At 40.1% G+C, this 25,691-nt stretch overlaps 1 protein-coding gene across 1 annotated transcript in view; it reads right to left on the reverse strand.

Moving 5' to 3' along the window:
• Window positions 1-10,641: 10,641 nt before the first annotated feature.
• The window catches only part of LOC147632892 (uncharacterized), a 28,628-nt gene continuing 13,578 nt past the window's right edge, over window positions 10,642-25,691 (reverse strand). The window contains exons 4-5 of the mRNA XM_086807053.1: window positions 17,123-17,290; window positions 10,642-10,797 (exon numbers count right to left, since the gene is read on the reverse strand). Coding sequence (XP_086663179.1) covers window positions 10,642-10,797; window positions 17,123-17,290 — 324 coding nt within the window. The remainder of the gene's footprint in view (window positions 10,798-17,122; window positions 17,291-25,691) is intronic.

Consider the following 25,691-nt stretch of genomic DNA (forward strand, 5'->3'; position numbering starts at 1 on the left):
TTGAATCTTGAATTGGATCAAGGGGTAAGACCCCCTTCACATCATCATGAACATTGTACAAGAAGTAGCTAACGAGGAGCAATTTCATACATGGCAAACAAAAACCATGTATTTGCTCATGAGGAAGAATCTATGGGGGCTAGTTGAGGGAAGAGATGAATGTCCAATAGAGAATGGGGAGAATGAGTAGAAGAGCAGAAATGAGAAATCATTAGGACTCATTGCAATTAGCTTAAATGAAATCATTCACCACATTGCAGGGATATAACAAGCTAAAGATGCATGGGATGAACTTAACAAATTATTTGGCACTCAAGAAAAGAATTCAAAGATAAATACGCTAATGCAATTCTACAAACTTGACATGAAGGAAAGTGAACCTCTAACCACACACTTGAACAAATACAAAAGCATCAAACAACAACTTGTAGCCATTGGGAAGAAAGTAGGAGATGATGAGGCACTAGCAGTGCTTCTAAAGAGTGTGGACAAAGGAGAGTATGAGAACATTGTGGCAACCTTAAAGAATGTACAAGATTTGAAGCTGCATGAGATAGAAGGAGCTCTACTAGAGCAAGAGAACAAGGTTAAAGAAAAGAAAGGTTTGGACCTAACAAAACTGGAGAGGAGAAAGCACTGTACACCCGAGGAGGCCTCGCACGAGGACGAGGACGAGGAAGAGGTAGGGGAGGAGCAAGGATCTTTACTTGCCACAACTGTGGGAAGCCAGGACACATGGCTAGAGACAGCAAACCAAATGAAGAAGGACCAGCAAATGGCAAACTTCATGGAGACTCCTAAGATAGAGGACTCAGAATCTCTTCTCTGAGAGAGGAAGAGAGAAGCCCCACAACGAGAACCATTGAACGTCACTCAACTTTCAAAAGCCATTAACAAAGATTTTCAAATTCTCCCCACATAAAGGTCTTCAACGCGATCAGAGGACGCGACCGACATTAGGAAGAGGGGAATGTTAACCCATTTCTAGGGTTAACAAGAGCTACTTCTATTATTTTACATCAAGGAGTCAAGGTAGACACACCAAAAGGTTATACATTCAAGATATAAAGCAACGGTGTCCAAATCTATAACTTGGACTGGCACCCGTAATGGTCTGATGGAATACTTATGGTGATTTCCACTTCAAGAGCATGTGGTAGCAAGTTGGGATGAAGTCCCAAGTGATGTACTTCATAGACATATTATGAGAGTAGTCATTGTAATAGAATTAGGTCTCTTATGAGCCTAAAGTTCCCGGTCGGCCATAGTTTAAGTGAGTGCGAACACTTATGGCCATGTATATAAGTGAATATCTCTCATAATACAAAGGACTCTCCCACTGTGCAATAGAGTCTTGCTCTTGCTAATCTCTCTCTAATCCATGCTAGTGAGTGTGTGTGAGTGAACTAAGGTGAGACGAGGGATGAGTACACGTAGTGCAACGCGAGTGACAATGCAGGGGATATGTAGTGGAATTTCTTCTCAAGGAGTTGTGGATCTTGGAGACCTCAAGGGTTACGAGCTCAGCCACCACCAATGGATAGATCCCCACGACAGGCAGTTCACCAGGTAATTTTCTTGTTGGATGTGTTTCAAGAGGAGTTTGGGTGAGCCATAATAAAAGCAAATCATTTCACTAAATGTCTTAAGAAAACCAAACCTTATGAATGGACCGAACTTCAAGAGAAATCTTTTCTTGCATTAAAATATGCACTTACTCATGCACCTGTGTTATAATTACCTGATTTTGCACGTCCTTTCTTTGTGTTGTAACCAATGCTAGTGGTAAGGGCATTAGTGTTGTGTGAATGCAAGATGGTCATCCTATTGCTTTTTCGAGAGTAGGAAATTTCATCCTGCTAAAAATAAGTATAGCACTTATGACATAGAGTTGTTAATGTAGTCCATACATTCAAAATTTAGAAACATTATTTGATGGGCTCAGAGTTTCTTATAAAACCTGATCAGCAAAGTATAAAACACTTACTTTCTCAACCACTTCTTTCAGATTGACATATTAAATAGGTAGCTTTTATTCAAAAAAATTAGCCTATTATTCAATACCAACATGGTAAAGAAAACGTAGTTGCTAACACTTTGAGTAGAAGACCTTCCATTCAAAATATATTTGTAATTAAGAATACATCTCTTGACTCTATGCGTGAGACTTATGCCCAAGACCTTGACTTTAGTAACATTTGGTCTAGATGGAGAGAAAATCATTGGAACCCTTTTGATGACTATTCCTATGATGATGGATATCTTTTCGTTCAAAAAAGATTATGCATTATTCGACCCTTTAGACATTCTATTCTAGAGGAATTACATCACCCACCTTATGCAGGGCATCGAGGTGTTTCATCTACATTCCAAACCATATCTAGTTACTTTTATTGGCCTAAAATGAAATATGATGTAGCTAGATTTGTTTCTGAATGTGATGTTTGTCAAAAAAGTGAAAAGTTACAAGGGTAAGAAACTTGGTTTGCTTATGCCTCTTCTAATTCCTAACGCTTCTTGTCTATGGATTTTATCACTGGTTTTCCCATGACTACAAGCCATAATGATATGATTTGGACCATTGTTGATAGATTTAGCAAACATGCATATTTTCTTCCTTGTAAAATGACTCTTACTACACATCAAGCTACACACTTGTTTGTTAAACATATTTTCACACATCATGGTCTACCACAAGTGAGTGTTTTTGATAGAGATTCTAAGTTTTACTGCAGTGATTTTTGGACTACATTGTTTGCTAATCTAGGCACTAAATTGGAATTTTCCATTGCATTTCATCCTAAATCTAATGGTCAAATTGAAGTGACAAATAACACAATATTGGATTTACTTCATACATATGTTTCATCACAACCTAAAAATGGGATAAGTATATCCATATTTTGCAATTTGCATACAACAAAACATCGCATTCATCCCACTTGGAAAGCACCTTTTGCAATTGTGTATGGTAAAGTTTTACCTACTCCTATCACTCGTTTGTCACACACTATTGAAGCTGTACATTAATTCACCATTGAGATTACTTCCATTCACGATCATGTTGATAATGCTATTTATAAAGCACAAGAGCAATGAAAAGAAAGCACATGGTTTTTCAAGTAGGTCAATATGTTTTGCTTCGTATTAAAAAGAGACGTCTTAAAAGTGTTGAGACTAATTCTATTGTTAAGTTAGCTCCTCATTTTTATAGTCCTTTTCAAATTACTCTCATAAGATTAATGACCTAGCATATAGGCTTTCACTTCCTTCTCATTGGAGAATTCATAATTCTTTCCATATCAATCTTTTGAGACCTTATAGGGGACCACTCCCTACATATCCTATATATGAGGAAGCACCTAGTCTTGTTGACCTGGTAGAAGAACTTCAACATGAGGCTATTATTGACCATGAGATCACTACTGTTAATTTTGAAGCAATGTGATGAGCCATGGTGGATCAAATGCAAGGATCAACATGATTAGCAAGTAATTAGAAGGTGATTAGGTGAGATTAGTGCACAATTAATCTAATAGCTTAATGTAGGCATGGATACTAAAAAACCAGCAAGTTCTCATTAGGCCAATGCCTCAATTTATAGATTTTACATCCACAAGGTGCCAAGCATCTAATCCCACTGATTTCTCCTTAATTTGTGCCACCTCCTCTACATCTGGGGCACCTTTTCCTAGAATCTTTCCACTGTTGAGATATCGAGCTCATCTAATGAGGCGGTGGACACTGATGACCTGCCTGGGGGATAGGCCCTACACTTACACCACTGGCATGGTTGGTGAGATCATGGGTGATATGTGGCCAGTGGGATGACGGGCTGTGTGATAGCCATTCTAGAGACTAGCATAGTTATAGCGCTAGCTCATTTAGTTGGGTTCACACTATAGAGAACCCTAGTATATATTTGGTTGAGTACCTTTTCATAGGTGTGCACTCTTATCTTTGTATATGGTGTGTTGAGTGTTGTGTGAAGAAGAAGAAGATTTTCAGCCTCTCACCTTGTGTGTTCTCTTTTAGGGTTTTGTGAGTGTGTGTGTGTGCTTGCAAGAGCTCAAGCTCTTTTCTCCCCTACATATTTTCATGGTATCAGATCTTGGTTCATGCTAAGGGCTGAGCTGCAAGCAAGAGAAGCACAGGAAGTGGTACGAGGGTAAGAGCTTCAACTATCTTCCCTATTTGTGTTGGCGACTACACCCTTGTCGGGAGCTCTATGGAAGGCACCGGCAAACGATCTCTGATTGAGGAGCTTTCTTCGCGGGAGTAAAGCTATAGGCAACTATACTGTCCTATCGGATCACTTTTTTGGGCCAAAAATACGTTTCAAGCACGTTACGGCCTCCGTTTTTCAGAAAGCAGGCGATTTCGCACTGCGAGTAAGTCATCGACCTTCATTTTTCAGAAAGCAGGCGATTTCGAGCACTGTGGGTAAGTTATTGACCTCCGTTTTTCAGAAAGCAGGCGATTTCGAGTACTGCGGGTAAGTCATAGATTCTCTGTAGAACTGTGTTTTAAGAAATTACAGGAAGACAGATTGGTTGTGCAGACACTGTGCGCTGCAAGGAGGTCAATAGTTGCCATTGGGTGTATGTATGCACATTGAGGTCCTTGGTTGTGACATTTGAGTGTACTACAGTATCGCTGCAAAAAATACAGCAATTTGTGCAGGACAACAAACCAGAGTGCTATTTCTGGTAAATTTGTGTGTTTGGCAATGTCAAATGATGGCATAAACCAGATTGTTGCTGAGAAGCTTGATAAGAATAACTTCCATGCTTGGAGAATCAGGCTGACAAATTTCGATGGGAAAGGGTTACTGGGACTATATAGAAGGTGAGCATGAAGAGGCTTTAGAGATCAATCCGACTACTGCAGATGTGAAAGAGTTCAAGGATTGGAACCAAGGAGTGAAAAAAGTTATGTATTGGCTCTCTATCAGTATACATGACACCATGATTGGGCACATACAGGATGCCAAGTCCCCCAAGGAGGCGTGGGACACCTTGGTAAAACTCTATGAAACAAATACCAAGGCACGAAAGATACAGTTGAAGAATGAACTTCATACTGTGGAGAAAAAGAGTATGTCTGTGAATGACTATGCATTGAAGATAAAGGGTATTGTGGAATCCCTTGCATCTATTAGTGTTTTAGTAGATGATGATGATGATAAGGTGGAAGTCTGTCTACGTGGTCTCAGGCCACAATACAAGGCGTTCAAGTCATCTATTCAGACTCGGGAAAACATTCCCAATTTCACAGATTTGGTGTCTATGTTGATTATAGAAGAGAAGAGCTTGGGTGAAGACCAACAGTCTTTACAAAACAAAAACAGTTTAGAGCAACAAGACTTCTACACAAGTTCAGGAAGAGGACGAGGTAGAGGAGGCCGTGGATACGGCCAAGGAGGTGGCCGAACAGGTAATCAAAATTATGGCCCAGCAGCAACAACAACAATAGTCCCAGAATTTACAACAACAACAACATGCAGGTGGAAGAGGCCAATTCAAAGGTAGGGGGAGTCAAAGAGGTCGTGGAAATTGGCAAAGGTAGTATAATGATACACGTGGATGCTTTTATTGTGGTAAGCCTAGACATGTGCAGGCAGATTGTTAAGAAGCAGGCTGACATGCAAAATGGGAAATTGCAGCAAAACAACTATGCATCCTCGAGCAAAAACAATGAGGATAATGAAAGGTTGATTGTTATGCAGCATGTCGTTAATGCCATGTCTGAAAATGTTGAAGCAGCACATAAAGATGATGTATGGACCACATGACAAGTCATGGGGAGTGGTTCAAGGAGATGAAAAACCTTGAAAGACTAGGTTTTGTGGAAACAGGGGATGACACTGCTCATCCAATTGCCCATGTTGGAGATGTGCCATTGTCCAAAGTGAAGTACCTTACAGATGTACTTCATGTTCCGAACATAACAAAGAATCTGGTTTCAGTTGGCCAGATAATTGAGTAGGGTTTACTTCATGTTCCGAACATAACAAAGAATCTGGTTTCAGTTGGCCAGATAATTGAGCAGGGTTTGCAGGTTTGGTTTAACCATGATGGTTGTTATGTTGAAGACTTTAGAGACAAGTGCAGGTTGGTTGCAAAAGGCAACAGAGTGGGCAGAATGTTTACATTGAATGTAAACATGCCTGAAGTGAGTGCTGCGATGTTTGCAAATAGTTCAGGAATTGTTGCAAACACAGACATTTGGCATAAAAGAATTGGACATGTGAATGTGCAGAGAAGGAAGTCTATGCAAACTAAAGGAATTGTGACAGGGCTGCCAAAGTTTAAAGTTGAAGGAATGCAGAAAAAATGTGAAGCATGCCAATTTGGAAAGCAAACAAAGCATGTATTTCCACGTAACAGAAATGTGAGCAGAAATGCACTAGATATTGTGCATTCAGATGTATTTCCACGTAACAGAAATGTGAGCAAAAATGCACTAGATGTTGTGCATTCAGATGTATGGGGTCCTACGAAGACCATGTCTATGGGAGACTGCAGGTATTATGTGACATTTATTGATGACCACACAAGGAAAGTGTGGATATACTTCATGAAGGAGAAGGGTGAGGTGTTCACTCATTTTCAGAATTTCAGAGTTCTGGTTGAAAAGCAAACAAGGAAATATGTAAAGTGCCTAAGGTCAGATGGAGGAGGAGAGTACTTCTCCAATGAGTGCCTAAGGTCAGATGGAGGAGGAGAGTACTTCTCCAATGAGTTCTCTCAATTTTTGAAGAAGAATGGTATTCGGAGACAGTTTACATGCAGATGCACTCCGCAGCAAAATGGAATTGTTGAGCGAAAAAACAAGCACATTGTTGAGATTGCATGAGCATTGATGGAACAGAAGAATATTCAGCATAGCTATTGGGCTGTTGAGGCTGTTTCTACAGCAATTTACATCATGAACATGACTCCAACTGCAGCCATACATGATGTAACTCCAGAGGAGAGGTTTACTGGCAGAAAACCTGATTTGTCTCATCTGTGGATGCATTGCATATGTGCATGTGCCAGATGAGCTGAGAACTAAGCTGGATCCAAAAGCTGAAAAATGTGTGTTTATTGGATATTCCTTTGAGCAAAAGGGATACAGGTGTTATAACCTTGCTACACGTGAGTTGAGGGTAAGTAGGGATGTTGTTTTTGATGAGATGAGCAGCTGGTATGCTGCTGAAAAATAAGCTGTTGGGGCTGATGTGAGTGGAAATGTGGTTGCACAAAATGCAAGTCAGCAATCACAGTCTTTGAGTGGACTAGGAGAGTCCTCATCTAGTGGTTCAGTTGATAGACCATGAAGTGGCAGGCTGCATCATAATACTAGTCCTGCAAATGTGATTAGTACATCACATAAAGGTAAAGAGAAAGTGGTTGAGCCCCTTAGTATGCCTGACATTTTGTAGGGCATTCTCATGTTGATGAAGAGTCTAGTGGCTCAGAGATGAGCCTTGATGAGGAGCTTGGGATACCAGCTATGAGAACACCTAGTGTAAAGAAGGCTATGGAAGCCATGAATGCAAAGCTGCGAAGATCTGGGAGAGTGAAGAATCCTGTGTAGAGGTTTACCTATGATGGTTATGTGGCACATCACTATGCATACATGGCAAAAGTTGTGCAGATTATAGAGCCCATATGCATTGATGATGGTTATGTGGCACATCACTATGCATACATGGCAAAAGTTGTGCAGATTATAGAGCCCATATGCATTGATGAGGCTATTGAAAATGTGTGTTGGGAGAAAGCTATGGATGAGGAGATGGATGCACTATATGGAAATGAGACTTGGGATTTAGTGCCAATTGCTTGAAGGCAAGAAAGCCATTGGATGCAAGTGGGTGTACAAAGTAAAACATAACAGTGACGGAAGCATAAATATGTATATGGCTAGATTGGTAGCCAAGGATATGCACAGACATATGGCATTGATTATGAGGAAACTTTCAGCCAGTTGCCAAGATGGCAACAGTGAGAGTTGTGATAGCAATGGTTGCATCAAAGCAATGGTCTTTACATCAGATGGATGTAAAGAATGCATTCTTGTATGGGGAGTTGCAGGAAGAGGTGTATATATTGCAGCCACCTGGTTATGAGAATGTGAGTCACCCCGAGCATGTTTGCAGGTTGAAGAAGGCCTTGTATGGCTTAAAACAAGCACCAAGAGCATGGTCTGAAAAGATTTCTGAATATCTTGTCACTATTGGCTTTCATGTAGCCAATGCAAATTTCTCGCTGTATGTGAGACACAGTGATAGAGGGGTTGTACTTGTTGTCATCTATGTAGATGACCTGATCATTACGGGGGACCATGATGTAGAGATCTTTGATGTAAAGATCTTGCTTAGACAGAAGTTTTGAGATGAAGGATCTGGGGGAGCTCTTGGACATTGAGGTGATTAGGTCACCACATGGTATTGGATTACTGCAGAGACAGTATGGCTTGGACATGTTGTCCAAGTATGGTATGATAGGCTGTAAGCCAATCTCAGTGCCATTGGATCAAAATGGCAAGTTGAGTGTAGATTCAGGAGAGATCTTGGACGATCCTACTATGTATAGGCGTATAGTAGAAAGCTTGATCTACATGACGATCACCAGGCCAGATTTGAGCTATGCTGCTAGGTTAGTGAGTCAGTTTATGCAGGTTCCTTGGAAGCTGCATTTGGATGCATTGAGACGCATACTGAGGTATGTGAGGTCTACTTTGCATTGTGGACTATTTTATGAAACTAGGACAGAGATACGTGTACATGGGTATACAGGTCTACTTTGCATTGTGGACTATTTTATGAAACTAGGACAGAGATACGTGTACATGCTGATTGGGCTGGTAGTATCTCAGATAGAAGATCTACTAGTGGCTTCATGTTTTCTTTGAGGAGTGCTTCTTTGACTTGGAGCAGCAAGAAGCAGCCTACAGTTGCTCTATCCAGTACTACAGAGGCCGAGTACAAAGGTGCTGCTATGGCAGCATGTGAGGTAGCTTGGTTTTGAGAAAGCTACTTGTAGATTTGGGTCGATCAGTGGATAGACAAGTTGTCATTTTCTGTAACAACATTAGCACCATATCAAGAGTTTCATCGAGGTATGCTTGGGTTTAGCCAAATAAGGATCACCTAGTTCCAAAGAAGCAAAGGACATAAAAAAGAAGTTGCAACATCAAATCAGGAGAATGATCCATGGCATGATCATGGTCACAAAAGTAGTCCCAACAAGGTTGCTAAAACAGAATTCTAATACTACTAAACTACTCTAATCAAAATTGAGATAAATCTATCAACGTGATTCTATAGGAATCATGGTCGTAATTCTTGAACCTATAGAATCACGTGAAACCAAATTGAGTAGAATTCAAATGTATAGCCATATTTGAGCTTCACAAGGCAAAATCAACCCCCTTGATATCTCCAAAGCATGAAAATGTCAAGTATCATGATTCTGTAGAGGATCATGCCATGATTCTTGACCCTACAAAAACATGACAACAAAAGTGATTCAAAATGAGACCAAACCTCCAAATCATAAACCCCCATGATATGCTTACACTACTTGTGCTTGCCTTTAATCATTTCCATGCATTTCACTTAACGTGAACGTGATCCCCATGATGGGCTTACACTACTTGTGCTTACTTTTCATCATTTCCATGCATTTCACTTGATGTGAACATGACTCCACCATGTGGCAATCCTAGCCATGATTTGGCAGGTGTAGAAGCACGGTGAGGGTTTGGTTAAAATTCATCCTAAAAAGGGTCATTGGCGTCTCTAATAGCATCATTGTATTGCCAATTTTTTATTTTCTAAAGTCGCATTTGCCATGATTCTAAGTCACTGCTGCCTACTGTAATTATGCAGTCTGTAGAATCATGCTGTTTTAATGTTTTGATTTTTCTAATTTTGAGGGTTTAGAAGGATTCTTCTAGGCAATGCCTACCCTCATGTGTGAGTACATGCAAGTTTATGTCATTCATGAGAGGAGAAATCAGTTTTGAGTTTCATTTTTCAAAAAAATGAGGATTTTAGTTAGATGTGTTTATTAGTTTACTTACACACAAGAAAGAGAAAAGGTGATGCTCCTACCTCAATTATGCTATTTGTGGTGTGGTGATGATGGATGAATATGCAGCACACATAATCATTTTGTAGAAGGAAGTGATAAAAGCTCAAAGCAAGAACTCAAAAATGATGAAAAATAGAAAGACAAATCACCTATTTATAGTCAAAGTGATCACGAGACGGCGAGATGAATGGACATTAAGACATGCATGACACATGGAAAACTTTCATTGGCCTAGTAGATATGCGTGCCTTGTTTACACTGATTGTTATACTATGATCATATCGACCAATCACATCAATCACATTAGGTGAAATCTCCATTCTCAGGTACTCCCTCATCACAAGCCTCTAACCTCCCAAGGAAATCCCAACCTCACCATCACCTAATTGGAATCGTCTCCTCCATTTGGCAAATTAGGCCCACAGTTAGTACAAAACCCGCAATGGGGTGCTGGCAGCATAGCCCATGGATACAAAACTTGTTTGCAAGGTGCCCTAAAAATTATATATATTTGCCCCACGACCGTACCAAACTTGCCACACGGCCGTACCATTCAAAACATCAGGGTTGCTGTGGCCATACCAACATCCACTTGAAATGCCACAACCGTTTCATTCTCATCCCTATTTGCCACAATCATCCTCACGGGCGTTCCATCTTGAGCTTTAACTGCCATGCTTGTTCCAACATCAACACTCAAAGGACACATCTGTTCCAACCAAATGGTACACCCATTCCAAAACGATGCCATGCCCATACCAAACGAAGATCTAACTGGTACGCCCATTTCCTGAGATTGCCACACTCGTACCATCCACTTGCCATCCATGGCCGTGTCCTTTTGAAACCTATATATACAAGACCTACCCTCTCATACCATCCGGGGAATGCCACACTCGTACCATCCTCTTGCCATGGCCGTGTCCTTTTGAAACCTATATATACAGGACCTACCCTCTCATTTCCTCACTTTCAGCTTTTAGCCTACTCGAACTCTTGCCAATTTTTTTCTCAAGCTTTCCCTTTTTGACCACCCTCCCTCACCCATGGCCGACACATCAGACTCCTCCCTAGAGGTCTTCAAGCACCCCACCCTCAGGAAGAAGCGCCCGACGGGGGGACGCTTTGAGGAGTACGGCCACCACCCAACCTAATTATCATATTTGGGGGAGCATCTAATGAAGCAACTTAGCAGCCACACAATCCACTCCTTTATGAAAAACAATCATAAAGTGGAGCATAAGTTGTGTTACTTCACTAGACCATGCTACATGGCCATTGCTGTTGATCTAGCCCACCTCGAGCAGCTGGGCTTGGAGGCCTGCCCACTATGGAGTTGCCGGGGACTTGACCTATACAACTATCTATACTTTACAGACCTACGATGCCAACTAAGGAATAGGTCAAGTGCTGGACAATGAGGGACAAGTGCAAACAGTCCATCTTAGTATTGACCTGATCCAAGAAGCCCTCCACCTCCCCCGAATAGACCAACCGTATGTACAGCTCACCAATGCCCCACAGTTGACTAAGGGCACTTTCAGGGGAAGCACCATTAAAGACGGAGTGGAATGGAGCAACATCAATTAGGAAGAGCTTGTGATGCTAGCAAGGGCACTATCCTTTTTATTAACCACACGGGGACAGACAGCTTTAGCAAATGCAATATATCAATATTGGCCAGAGTCCACCAGGGGACACCCGTCTCAATTGGGTAGAATATTTGCATAAGGAGCTACATGATGTTTGTTTGAACACCTAAGGCAAGGTTGTGGCTGCCACCCTTCTCACAAAAGTCATCTACCACCATGGCACAGGATGGGAAGAGCTCCCCAGGGTAGTGTAGGTCAACGGCCCAAATGTAGTCCCCATCTCTTTGCCTCCCCCCCAATCCTCTCCCCAATCACCATTGCCAAAACACCATCACCTGGACCCAAAGTCAAAGAGCCCATTCCCCCCAAATAGGGCCCTACCCCCAAAGAGCAGGAACCTAAAGAAACCAAATGCAAGGCCGCTGAGGAGGAGGCACAAAGGCACACTTTTTTGGAGTAGAACCTTTTTGAATCCCCACCCCCCATAAGATCATCTCCTTTCCCCCCCACATTACTCGATAAGCAGGCCCTTCCTCTCCTCAATCCTCCCATTTCAATACCGTGGAAACCCTTTGCTGGGCACGTACTGGCAGCTTCAAATCCAACAAAGCTTATGCAGAGAGCGTTTGTGCATCACATGGGGAAGTACCAAACTTTGCCTAGCCCCTCTCATCCAAGCACAAGCACACAACCACCCCCACCTCCTCCTGGACCCACAACCCTCCCACTCTTCCCCTCACAATCCTCTACACCCATTCATCTCTCCACTCCACCTCCCTCACCAACCCCCCCTCATCTCCCACATTGACACTGAACTTAGGCCTACCCACCACTGCACTTATAGAATTTCCCTCAACATCGGCCAGGCTTGCCCCAGTCCTTCATGCCGACCTCGCCAATGTTTCCTCATCATCACCACCCCTCCAACCTTGTCACCGTCGTCACCAAGAAACCCCTCCCCCCACCCTTGGAAGAAGGCGAGATCCCACTGTCGCCACCACTTGAGCGTGAGGAAGTCAACAACCCTCTGCTCAGCCCACTGAATTGGCGTGACCCCCGCTTGATCAAACGAAGTTCGATCAGGAAATATGGATCCTACTCGGTCGACAACTCCAAGCGGAGCCGCTCACAAAGGTCACGGATTGCATGGACATCCACCTCCTGTGTCTCTACATTGAAGCAAAGCATCACAACTGGAAGCACGAGCACCCCCCCCCCCCCCGACAATGTGGCGACTATCACCGGCCACCCACCGCTGCTCCTCCCATCACGTTCGATCTCATGGGCGAGCAGTTGACCTGGCGGCAATCCTTCTTGCTGAAGCCATACATATGCGAGAATTACTACCATGCGTGAAATTTCAAGATGGTCGATGATGCAGTCAAACTTCAACAGAAAGGGGTTTCTTGAAGGCCAGCATCAAACTCAACCTTAATCCCGAAAGGTTCCATCTACAAGCCATGAAATATGTCAGGACGACGAAAGTTCTGTGTAAGATAATAAAGGATTAGCCAAGATTAGTGTAACATGATAAGCGTTGGAGAAATCTCATCGATATCTCGTCGCGTTGTAGTAATTTGATGAAATATTAGTGAGAAAATAAAATTGCAAGGGAAAATGTGCCAAAATCATTGCAACACGATACGTATGGGAGAATTCCCAAGGAGCCCTCTCTTCACGTTATAGTGATTTGATGCAATATTTCAAAGGGCAATGACGATTGTAAGAAAAATCACTACAAGAATGACAGTAGGACAAATCACTATAACGCAATATCCAGTGGGAGAGTTATCACCCGACCCCCCTCTTCGCGCTGTAGTAATTTGATCAATTATTTGTAAGGAAAATTTAATTTCTTAAAAATCTAAACGATGAAATCTTTGAAAAAGTAAAAAAAGAACGACAGTAGGACAAATCACTATAAGGCGATATGCTTGAGAGAGTTTGCACCAAGACCTCTTCTCGCTGCATTGTAGTGCTTTTAAGAAATTTATGCAAGCAAATTACCATTGTGGGCAAAATCACTACAACGCGATATGGGTACATTAGTTCTCACCGAGATCCCTCTTCGCGTTGTAGTAATTTGATGATATATTTGGAAGAAATAAATTAAGTTCTTAAAAATCTAAAAGCAGCAATCTTTGATGGAATATTTATAAAACAATTATATAACTTCGGCCAAATTGAAACACAGAAATATTCGAAAACATACCGCGAAATTCACTAGGAGAGCAAGAAGCAACCAACAAAGTTGAATGTAGGAGAGCAAGAAGCAGGGTGAAGGTGATGACTACGAGAAAAATTGCACAAGATGATTTTGCGAGAAAAATTACACGAGAGCAAGAAGCAATGAATCCACGGAAACTAATGGTCTGTACACATGGCAGACATGCATGATGGCATACCACGTGCTCTGCGCACATATGATGACACGTGTCAAAATTTGATTGATCGTAATCATCATGAGTATGGCCCCACATCCTCCTTGGCGCACGTGTGGACATGCTCTTTCACACGTGTGTCGTGCTTGTCCTCGATAAATGTGGTACTCATCCTCGGTAAATGTGGTACTCGTCCTTGCAAGTGTCTGTGTCTTTTGCCATCGTTTTGTTCTGCCTCCTTTAGCTGCATGTATTCCTCCACCGTGCCTCATCTACGCCATCTCTGTGATTTATCAACCATCACTTCAACATTTTTCCTACGTAATTCTTTGGTAAGTTATCAAGCAATCACTCCTGGTTTGAAATGTTATATTCAATCATATATATCATGTTTTACCTACGTTCATTAGATATTGGGTCAAACGAAAGGCAATGTCTGACAAGTCACCATGACACGAAGAATGAATTACGATTTTTTTTAATGTAGCCATATCGCATTATAGTGTTTTGGACATACTTTCTTGTCCTATACATTGTTCTGTGTCGTGTATGTTATCTATTACTTATTTCCATGACCTACTTTGTGAAATGAAATGCTATGTGCAAGAAATCACTACAGGGCGTTGAGGGTATGACGATTAGGTCTGATATGTCTCTATGTAGTGATTTGCACCTACTTTATCATCATAGGTGTTGTTAGGTTATATTGGGTCAAATGAAAGGCAATGTCTTAAATGTTATATTCAATCATATATATCATTTTTTACCTATGTTCATTAGATATTGGGTCAAACGAAAGGCAATGTCTGACAAGTCACCATGACACGAAGAATAAATTATAATTATTTTTGATGTAGCCATATCGCGTTATAGTGTTTTGGACATACTTTCTTATCCTATACATTGTTTTGTATCGTGTATGTTATCTATTACTTATTTCCATGACCTACTTTGTGAAATGAAACGCTCTGTGTAAGAAATTAGGGTATGACGATTAGGTCTGATATGCCGATATCACGATGTAGTGATTTGGACCTATTTTATCGTCATAGGTGTTGTTAGGTGTATTTTTCTTGTGTTATTTTGTTAAATGAAAGGGTCTCTTTGAGAAATCAATACAACGCGAGGAGTTGATATAGATTTTGTCTGAAGTACCCATATCGCGTTGTAGTGATTTGAAGCTAATTCGTTATCCAAGTTAACTTTTTCAGTAGTTTTCATATTATTGTCCTATGTATTTATTGAGAAGCTTATCATGTAACATTGTGACTATTTTCAGATGGCGCGTATGAAGAAGACTGCAAGGCTCTCATCTACAGATGATCCTCAATTAGGTAGAGAAGCTAGTTCGAGAAAGGAAATTTCTGCAGTGCGCTCAATGAGGAGACGCAGATACGACCAACATAGATCCGTCCTTCTTGAACTAAGGAAGGTGGAGAAACATATGCATTGCGTGGTTTCGAAGTTGCCATTCCAGTGTGTAGTCCGGTCTATATGCGAGAATTTTGGCATTAATATGCATTGGCAGCCTCTACCCTAGGATGTTTGCAAGAGGCTGCAGAAGACTGGCTTGCCGAGTTTTTCCAGGATAGCTATGTCCTTGCCGCGCATGCACACAGAGTCACTGTGATGCCGAAAGACATGAACTCGCTTCGTTTTTGCTGAGGTTCACATATGACCGTACGCTGGAGCCCGACAAGAGAATGAAGGGAATTTTGTAATCCCGCCTTTGACGAAGAAAGTTAAGATCACAGAAGTGACAGAGGCTAGTCATTCACATGACACAAGGCTCAACGCAAGGCTCAATGCACAAAGGATTGGCAACCAAGCCAGGATGCAGGAGCTCCAAGAATTGCAGTTAAAGAAATCGGCTATTCGGGAAATGCATAAGTTGAATGTCAGAGCTTTGAGTTATTTTGTCCTCTCATTTCACGTTGGACTTCCGGTGCGAGGCACCGCACAATTTTTCCCTTTCGATGCGGAGGAGATAGATGTTTTGTCCAATGTTTTGAGGGAGGTCAATGATAGAATTATCATAACAGTTCTAAGGTTTGCTACGTCCTTTTCATCACATCGTGATTGTAAAGTGGGTTGCTTGTCTAAAGTAACTAATATAATGTAATCTTGTGCAGCTTGGTTATATCAAATCTCTCATTCGATGTTCAAAATCGTGTATATATTGTAGATTCCCTTCTTTCCTCGGTTCTTACTACACAACATGCTTCATTGGTTGATGTATGTCCGTGGTTTAGTTCGATAAATTTCGATGTAGCTCAAATAATCCTAATGGCATATAATGAAGAGTAAGTGACATGCAATCCTCATTTATAGTCTTAGTATTGTGACCTATATTTACTATATTTTGATGTTACTTCTGATACTCCTAATTGCATGTTGTAGCTCACACTGGAGTTTGATCCTTTACGATATGGAATCCAAGACTTGTTACTTGGCCAATTTAGGTGAAGAATTCCATGGCACCGTGAGACAATAAGTCCATACATTCAGTATTTATATATCGTAACGAGTTGGAGAGAGAGAGAGAGAGAGAGAGAGAGAGAGAGAGAGAGAGAGAGAGAGAGAGAGAGAGAGAGAGAGAGAGAGGGAGAAGTAGTTAGAGAACTTTCAGTATTGACAACAGGTTTGTTTCATGCAGATCGATTAGAAAGCTAATAATTACTCTCGAGGCCATAATCCAGGACACAATACTAGAACACACAAGGACTGTGAGAGATGGCCATAGTTGCGATTAGAGGGTGTGCTACAATGCAAAGTTGCTGCTACATTTAGTTCTCTCATTACCCGTAGAAAATGTAGGCATGCTCCTTTTTTTTAATGATATGTTACTTTCCTTCCTCATTCTTTGACGGCACATGTAAAATTTTTTGGCTTTTTGTAGAATCCACGATTATCAGAATACTCTAATGTGGATTTAGGGCTGTTCAAGGAAGAGGCCATTGAGCATATTATTGTCAACATTCATAGCATGCCGCCTAATATCCCTGTTGCGTTTGTGCCCCCTCCACCACGGCCACGACCAGGACTACCGCCACGGCAATACCCCCCGAACACAAGTCAACAGGTTTGTTGTCGAGCTTCCAAAATAATCTGATGAATCTGAAGACGTCAATTTGGAAGCTTCAACCTCACAAACGACAGCAAGCTTCAATTCCAGAAGAGCAACCACCCCAAGAGAGTCCGGAAGAGTAACTACCCCAAGAGCGTCCTCCTGAAGAGCAACAAACCCAAGAGCGTCTTGAAGAGCAAGCACTCCTCAACGACAAGCCTCATCGCCCCAACAACAAGAATCATTCCACACACAATAGCACACTTGGTAGGAAAAAATGAGAACATGCTATCAATGTTTTAAACATCCAATAAGAAAATGTAGAATATTTGTCTTAGTTTCTATTGCTTTAAGAAATACAAAATGTTATCATGATTGATGTAACTATATGCTGTCAAAAATACATTTATCTCCATTTATCTCTATGTGATGGTCGTTTGCACCACGAAAAACTTGCTTCCTTGTTGGTAATGTGTTTACATTGAATGGTCCTTTCTTTTCTCCTTGGTACCTATTTCCAAAAATCAAAGTAATGTATATAAGTAATAATGATTATAGCGTACTTTTGGAATGAATGCTTTTTCGAGGTTAGATTGAATAACATACCTTGTGGTCGTTGCACTTAAACACAAAATCATTAGGCACTTTTAGGTCATCCTCATTTTCCAAGTCTATTCTCACTTGACGCAGTGAGATTTTTTTACCTTATATTGAGTACTGTCAAGGGCTCATGTTCAAACCATACCTCTAATAACATCAATGGATTTTCAATGTCATCCTCCAAGTCCTGATCAATTGTTACAAGTTTTCCATTGACATAATGCCAATAATGAAAGGACAAAATAAAATTCTGGGTTCCAATCATATATTTACGAACAATAGATTTTCTATGGATTTTGCAGGTAACCCCATTTAATTCTTTCACATCCCAATTTTGACCTAAGAAATCCAAACATTTCTCTGATTTACAGATAAACATTGACAATATTTTTTTGACCTCCTCGTCATAAAAGAAGTCGACAAAAACATGCAATGGCATAAAGACAACGATTTTCACCTAATGATTTGCTACATTCACTAATGCTTGTGGTGCTCGAATTATCTCATGGTGTAGAAGAGGGAGATCATGGAGCTATGGGCCTCTCAACCATGCTGATGTCCACATTGAAACTAGTCCAATTACCACTTCTTTCTGCCATTAATAATGTAGCAAACATCAAAGGAGGTACAAGGAGGTTGTAGAAGGATTACTTCTCACTACGCATATCCTATGATGGAGGGCTAGTGTGTTGTGTTCTAAGCAAGCTGGTACAAGAATCCTTTTGTTCAACGCCCTCATAGGTGCTTCAAGAAGGGAACTACCACCACCTCTACCAACTCTTTCGACTTCATGATACACAGATCCTTGTTGGCAACCTTGTGCAGACATGATTGTTGGCAACCTTGGGCGGCAGAGATGATCCTTGTAAGATTTGATGACTTAAAAATACAACGATTAGAGATGGAAAGTTCGTTACAGGGTCTCTTTGCATACTAAGAAATCATGAATGCTTTGGAAGAGGCTAGCAGACGCCAAGATGGCTCTGGAAGTTACTCTTATGGTGTGAATGAATTTGTACTGGCCAGGAATAAATGTCACCAAAGCAATCGTTATGCCCTAATTATTATGGAGATGGCAATAGAAAGTAAAGATGGCTGGTCATTGGAAAGCAAAGGTTTATGATATGTATAATGTAATGGTAAGAGGAAGGTTCCAGAGGTAGTGATTGATTGTTAGGACTTATGCAAGCTTTGCTCTTCTTGTCCATCCATCATGCAGAAAACATGCAGAAGTGAGAGAGGGTCACCACGGAATGGCCAAAGGACCCAGTGGTGTGTAGCATGGGGGATATCAAGTAGAGGAGAGAGCACGTGAGTATGGTCACGTGAGTATGGTGTGGACTTGTAGGGTTCACACTCGATGCCCAGAGTCATTGATATATATATGGTTGGGAAGTTAAATGTTGTATGCCATACTCCTATTTTGAGATCTTCCTCTAGTAACTTCTTATGATTGTACAAACCAACTAAATGAAACACGCTATGCAAAGCCAACTAAATGAAACACGCTATGCAAAGCCTTAACTTCTTATGATTGTACAAAGCCAACTAAATGAAACGCGCTATGCAAAGCCTTAGCTTCCATGACTAGCTTGATCTACTCAAAACCAATCGGTCTATGAAGTCATGAATTTCCATGCCTTCATGATTTCATTGAGCTTTCATTCTTAACAAACGACATATGCATCCCATACTATGTATATCTACATCATCTTGGTGATTTTGCTTTAGAGTTATACATGTACTTTTATTGCTCACCTCGTAGAAGTATTCTAGGTGCTTTTCAACATACACATCCTTGCTACTTGTAGTCCTTAACATCATAGATTTCTTTTTGCACACTTGTCCGCTAAGATATATCCCATAAACTTTCTAGTTAATTCCTTTTTCTTGTCTTCCATGATTCTCATACATCTTCTCCTCTATAGGAATGAAGTCTACACTCAATTATCTCTTCTCTAATAAAGGAATGAAGAGTTCATCAACATTTAGACCAAAATTTATGCATCATACATAGCCTTAAAAGCCATCCACCAAAGTTAACCAACTTTTTTTCCAAAGTCTTACCAACCTTGTATCGAAGGTCCTTCTTACTTTGTAGTGTGCGCAAAACTTATACTGGTCGACCAAAAGACTTGCTCACTTACCCCAAAGCTCTTTTGAGCATGAGGAATACATATCCCCATTCATGGTATGATAAATCAAAGCGAAGCTGATCTCTCATCCATTTTAATAAACCAGCTATGTGCCTAAAACCACCAATAGCATCCACAAACTGGTCCATAGTTCCTTTGACTCACTCTTTCTTTGAACTATATAACTTGCTCAAACCTCACGAGCCAAATGGCTATGAAACCGCAATACCAAAGAGTTGCAATTGATTATTTCTCATCCTTGCATCCTGTTCGATGCACCAATTGGTTGCAAGAGTGCACTAAGTTACTTTAGCTATTTTCCATTCTCCTTTTTTTTTTAATGTTTGCATCATTTATCTCTATCCCTTGTTTCTCTTTCTGGTATAATGATGCAGTACTACTTTGGATCCTTTGTGTACTTAGCAACAAAGACGAACACATCAAAATTTATGATATAAGTCCAACTTTAGTATACCTGGGGGTAGTTGATCTTCCTGATGAACAGATCTCATCGACCATAAGCTGTATAGTTCAACTAGTATAATTCAAATACAAAGTCCAGTTGATCAATATAATTCGTCAAATGTAAAAATCATCAAACTTGTCGAATATCGAAGAGGCACGAACCAAAAGATGTACTAATAGGGGGCACGACCCCATGATGAAACATAACTGTTCGTGCATCTCTGTGTGCACCTTCGTATACAGTAAGTACTTTGTGCTTTTATAATACACAGTATGTGTGTGTCAAATTTCTACAATGGTATCGTGAGTGTCCTGTGAGGACCCTGTGCCTGCGATACAAGTTAACCAAGGCTTCGACACACATGCGCTGGTCGGGAACAGCCACTTGTGAGCACCATTGCCCAATCCAGTCGACAATACAAAGTTGACAAATTGCATGAAAAAAATTATCAACCCTGGAGGATGACAATGGAGATCATCCTTGAAAAATAGGGTCTCCTTGAAATCGTAGATGGCACATCCATGTGCCCAGCGTGCAGGAAAATTCTGCAACAGCAGCAAACACCCAATCAATTACTGACTGGAAAGCCAAAGACCTCAATGCGAGGCTTGAGTTACTCCTACATATGGAGGATATATAGAAGCAAAACAGTGAGAACGTTGACCACTGCTGCAAGGGCAATATGGACCCGACTCCAAGAGACTTATGAACATAAGGATGTTGCAAGCCAGATTGTTAACCTGAAAAAGCTTGTAAACTCAACCATGCCTGATGACCAAGATGCCCCAAAATTCCTATTGGTTGCCAACCTATCACCTGTAAGTGGATCCTCTGAAAAAAGCACCATCTTGATGGAAGCATAGCTCGTTACAAAGCTCACTTGGTGACTCGTGGATTTAGCCAAACACAAGGGCTCGACTATCATGAGACGTTCTCGCCAGTCTTGCGGATGTCATCTCTTCGAAGAATACATGCTTCTCAATAGTAACCTGCCAATACATGAACCATACCTGTGTGAGAAGGGGGGGATGGAAACCATGTTAACAATGTGAAAACACAATGAGTGAATGAAGGGAGATAGAGAGAAAAGACCATAATTGTGGTGGGGATGTAGTAGACAACTCTATCCTCCCTATGCAAAAGATTATAGGGGAGAGAGAGAGAGAGAGAGAGAGAGAGAGAGAAAGAATCTTGGGTGACTACTTAGACCAATGAAAGCAAGTTTGTGGTTGCATGTATGGAGAGAGGGAAAAAATTTTGAACTGAATGGGATGAAGGAACTCTCCATTTTTTTTCACCACCTTCCATATTTATTTAGAGAATTTACAATTAATCATCTAATCGATCCTACCTACATATTCAAAAATGTTGAGAGCATTATTTAGGAGCATCTGATTAGAGATAAATATGATAAGAATGCTTGACAGGGCCTTTTTGTAGTAGTAAAAAAAATGGAAGAAATCCAACCATAGGTGCAATGATGGAAGAGTAATCCTACCAAAGGCTCCTTAGATCGTCTCAAAGTAAGAGGACAAGAAAGTCAAGAAAATTATTGCATCTTGCTACTCCAACTACCATCATGCATTACCTCAAAGGAGTGTTCACTAAAAACAACAGGCTCAGTGGGTTGAAGTCCCATGATTGGAACAAGTCCTTATAGGTTTATATATATATATATATATATATATATATATATCTTTAATTGATCACATGATCATTTTAGAAAAACTTTCCACACAAAATATTGATTTTATTTTTATCACATGTAGATTATTCTTCCTACAACTATCAAGGGTTGTGTCATAGACAAGATACTAAAAAACATACTCATTATGTGGATTTCCCAAAAAGAGATCAACTTGCAAACAATTCAAGGAGAGAGGATGAATTCTTTAGAAGCCGTATTTCTTCTAGAAAAACACTTTCCCACTAGCATTCTCACAATCCAAGTACATCTGCTTGCTAGTGCATGTAGTGGACGAGGTTTCCTTAGTGCTCACGTACTATGCATATAGTTAATAGATGTTTTTCTCATAGTGGTTCATGAAGACACTTAAGAGTTTTGTGCAAAAAAGGACTTGTCTTGAAGTAAGCAAGGAAGAAGGTTGGTTTTTGGCACAAGAGTCTACATCTCCTAGTTCCTTAGTTGTATAGGAGTCCTTGGTTTAGTTGTACAAATCCTTGGATGTCTTGACTATGGACTGATAAGCAAGATGAAAGGCTTGTTGGGTAAGTGTCATAGGGCAAGAAAGGGGAGTGTACTATGGATCATACATTGTGGGAGAAGATCATGAAATTTTGTATCCTCAATTCTCCCGAGATAGAAAAGTGGGTCCAAATGTACGAGCTTGCTAAGATAGAGAGAACCAATGCTCGTAGACACTTTTAGGACTACAAGGAGAACTAGAAGGCACTCATACCCACCTAATCTTGCAAAACTTCCCACCTTCATGCCTTCTTTATGGTTGTATAAGGCTATTACTAGGGCAAGAAATGAAGAGGAGGAGATGATGAGAATTGAAGAGGAGTTATTAAGACGAAGGTAAGATAATTGTTCCATTAGTATGTATAACTACTCATGTATAACTACTCATGTGTGAGTCTAACCCCATATCCTTTTCTATCAAATTTTCTTGTCCTTATGCACATGCATCGTCGTTCGGAAGGCCGTCATATTTGTGTAGGGCATATAGACAAGCAAAGAACGACCTGTGATTTAGGAGTAATGGCTAAGTTTGAGAAACAAAACCAGGCTTAAGCAAGTGACGATAACATACTTCAAGTTGAAATGGAATATTGTGAATTTGTGGAAAAATTAAAGAGAATATTCAAGTAGACTTTAAAGAATTCAACAAGTTGATCTTTAATGTGCATCTTTCATATTTAATGGTTCAAATTGGGTGAGAATGGACCTAGGGCCAATATTAGAAGAGCTTAAAGTGGGTTTGTGGTGGTTGACTCCACTAAACTATGGATAGATATCACCAACACATCTTTCCTACCAACACAATGTGAACAAGTATAATATGCATATCATTTATAATAATCAATTTATGTTTTTTGACCCTATGCACATACATTTTTTGACCATATTATGCATTGTCATTACAAGGTCTATTCCAACTAGATCCTTCGGCTCTGATATGGTAGTATGTTATCACATTTCTTCTCAAGCAAAAAATATATATGAAAACGATATCAAAGAATTTGGAGATGACTCAATTACGTCAAGTTTATCAAACCTACATGTCAAAGATGGAAACCAAGATGCACATAATTGTCAACAATTATGGAAATCAAGATCAACAACATTATGATCACAAATTTGTGGATGGCATGGTGGTGGTGGTGGTGGTGATGATGAAACAACTTTGTTTGAGGAAGGGATAGACATTGCAATACATATTTTTGGAAATATAGATCTTTTAGAAGATAAACTTGAAAATTTGTAAGAAATACTTAAATTTGAAGCCCATTTTGGACATCTGAGTCATTTTGGGCATCAAATAATACCCTATACTTGACTAAGGTTGCAAGTGTGAAAGCTAACGAATATGCATATCATTTATAATAATTAGTGTCAGTGTATAATATATATATATATATATATATACATATATACAATATTCCTAAAAGGGCATAAATCAAGGTGAAATCCCACAATAAAGAGCCACTACCAAAATCTCATTGATTAACAAGGAGATTTGGACCATGAACACAAGAGAGGGCTAATAACAATAACATTGTGAGAAAACCAACATGAAGTAACCTGTAAGGGCCAATAACACTAACACTATAAGAAAACCAACATGAAGTAACCTACAAGGTCAAAGGTCACACAATGTTGGGTAGTACCAAAGAAAATGATGCATAAATGCCATCAAAGGGGTTAAAATGTTTCCATTGCTAGGTGCCCAAAAATAAGCCAGGTTAGGATAGGATAGTTTTAAATCAATCTATAACAATAATTATTGAAGATGGCCATCCTTAACAAGGAGATGCTAGCCACTAGGTCAACTCATCAGTAAATTATCGCATACTGTCCATAATAAAGAAAATGTGGGTGCAAAGGGTGTTGTAGCTAAAATAAAGAGAAGAACTCATGGAGCCATAAAATATCATTAAGTTTGATGGCAAATCAAGGTCTCAAGCCTCTTAAAAGTGATGGAAACAAACTTGATTCACCATCGTGAGATTCAAACATTCAACCTCACGGACTCAAGGGAAAAGATTACATAAAAATTGGATTAGAATGAGGCCTTGCTAGACATTAAAGCAAGGTTGTGGAGGTGGATACAAGACTCAAGCTTAAGATTCAAGTCTTCTCCCACGGTTAAAAACATAGCAACTCATGGAAATGTCATTAAGGAATGGCTCCTAGTACGAAGAACAAGAAATGACTTATGAAAGGATTTTACTAAGACATTAAGTGAAGAAAAAAAGGCACGCAAAAGGAATTAAGTGTAAGGGCTTGATGTTCAAATAGGTTTTCTTAACTATTTGCTACAGCTTCATCTAGGTGTAGTCCATGCAAAGATTGTGCACTAAGTGAAGAAGAATCCCTAAAAGAGGGTTCCATAATATAATACTAAGGGTAAAATAACAAGGGGGTATAGGACCATACGGACAAAGCACGTCGCAAAAGCGGACTAAAATAAGGAACCAACATATAATATGATTTGGATGCTGTCGGGCATAACTAGTGTTAGAGTCGCTTCTTGAATCATATATATATATATATATATATAACTTATTAATTTTCTTTTCCAGCCACAAATCGTTGTATAATACATATATAAATCACTATCATATATATCTAAAACTTTGAATATTGGTACTCAGTATGTGCAAGTTACATGACAAATGTATTAAAAGAAACCACGATAAGTAACAAATGTATTTAAAAAAACCACGATAGTGCTATTGTAACCGCTATGCACAAATGTATATATATATATAACCATGGTAGTGCTATTTATAACCACAATTGTGGGCGCTATTGAAACCTAGCTATGATCCACTTCGCACAAATGTGTATAACCATGATAATGCAGCTATTATAGCCGTGGTATATTATAACCACCATCTTTGTTGCATGTGATCAGCACGTGTATTGAGTGTTCTCTCGTGAAATTCCTCTAGTGAAATACACTATCATGGTTTCATCTCGCCACTATCGTGGTTTCACTCTGCTACACTACATCTTGTGAGCCATTACCGCTTCTTGCATATTAGCTCTAATATACTCAATTTGATGCTCGTTTGCTAATTCCTTTCTCCCCATATCAGCCCTCCTTTACTCTCACTCAGATGTTAATCAAGTGCTATGGTGGGTCATGGAGTTGGGAGGTGTAGGTGGATC

Source organism: Cibotium barometz, chromosome 13, assembly GCF_041138505.1.
Source record: "Cibotium barometz isolate CiBa-2024 chromosome 13, ASM4113850v1, whole genome shotgun sequence".
Taxonomy (NCBI): Eukaryota; Viridiplantae; Streptophyta; class Polypodiopsida; order Cyatheales; family Cibotiaceae; genus Cibotium; species Cibotium barometz.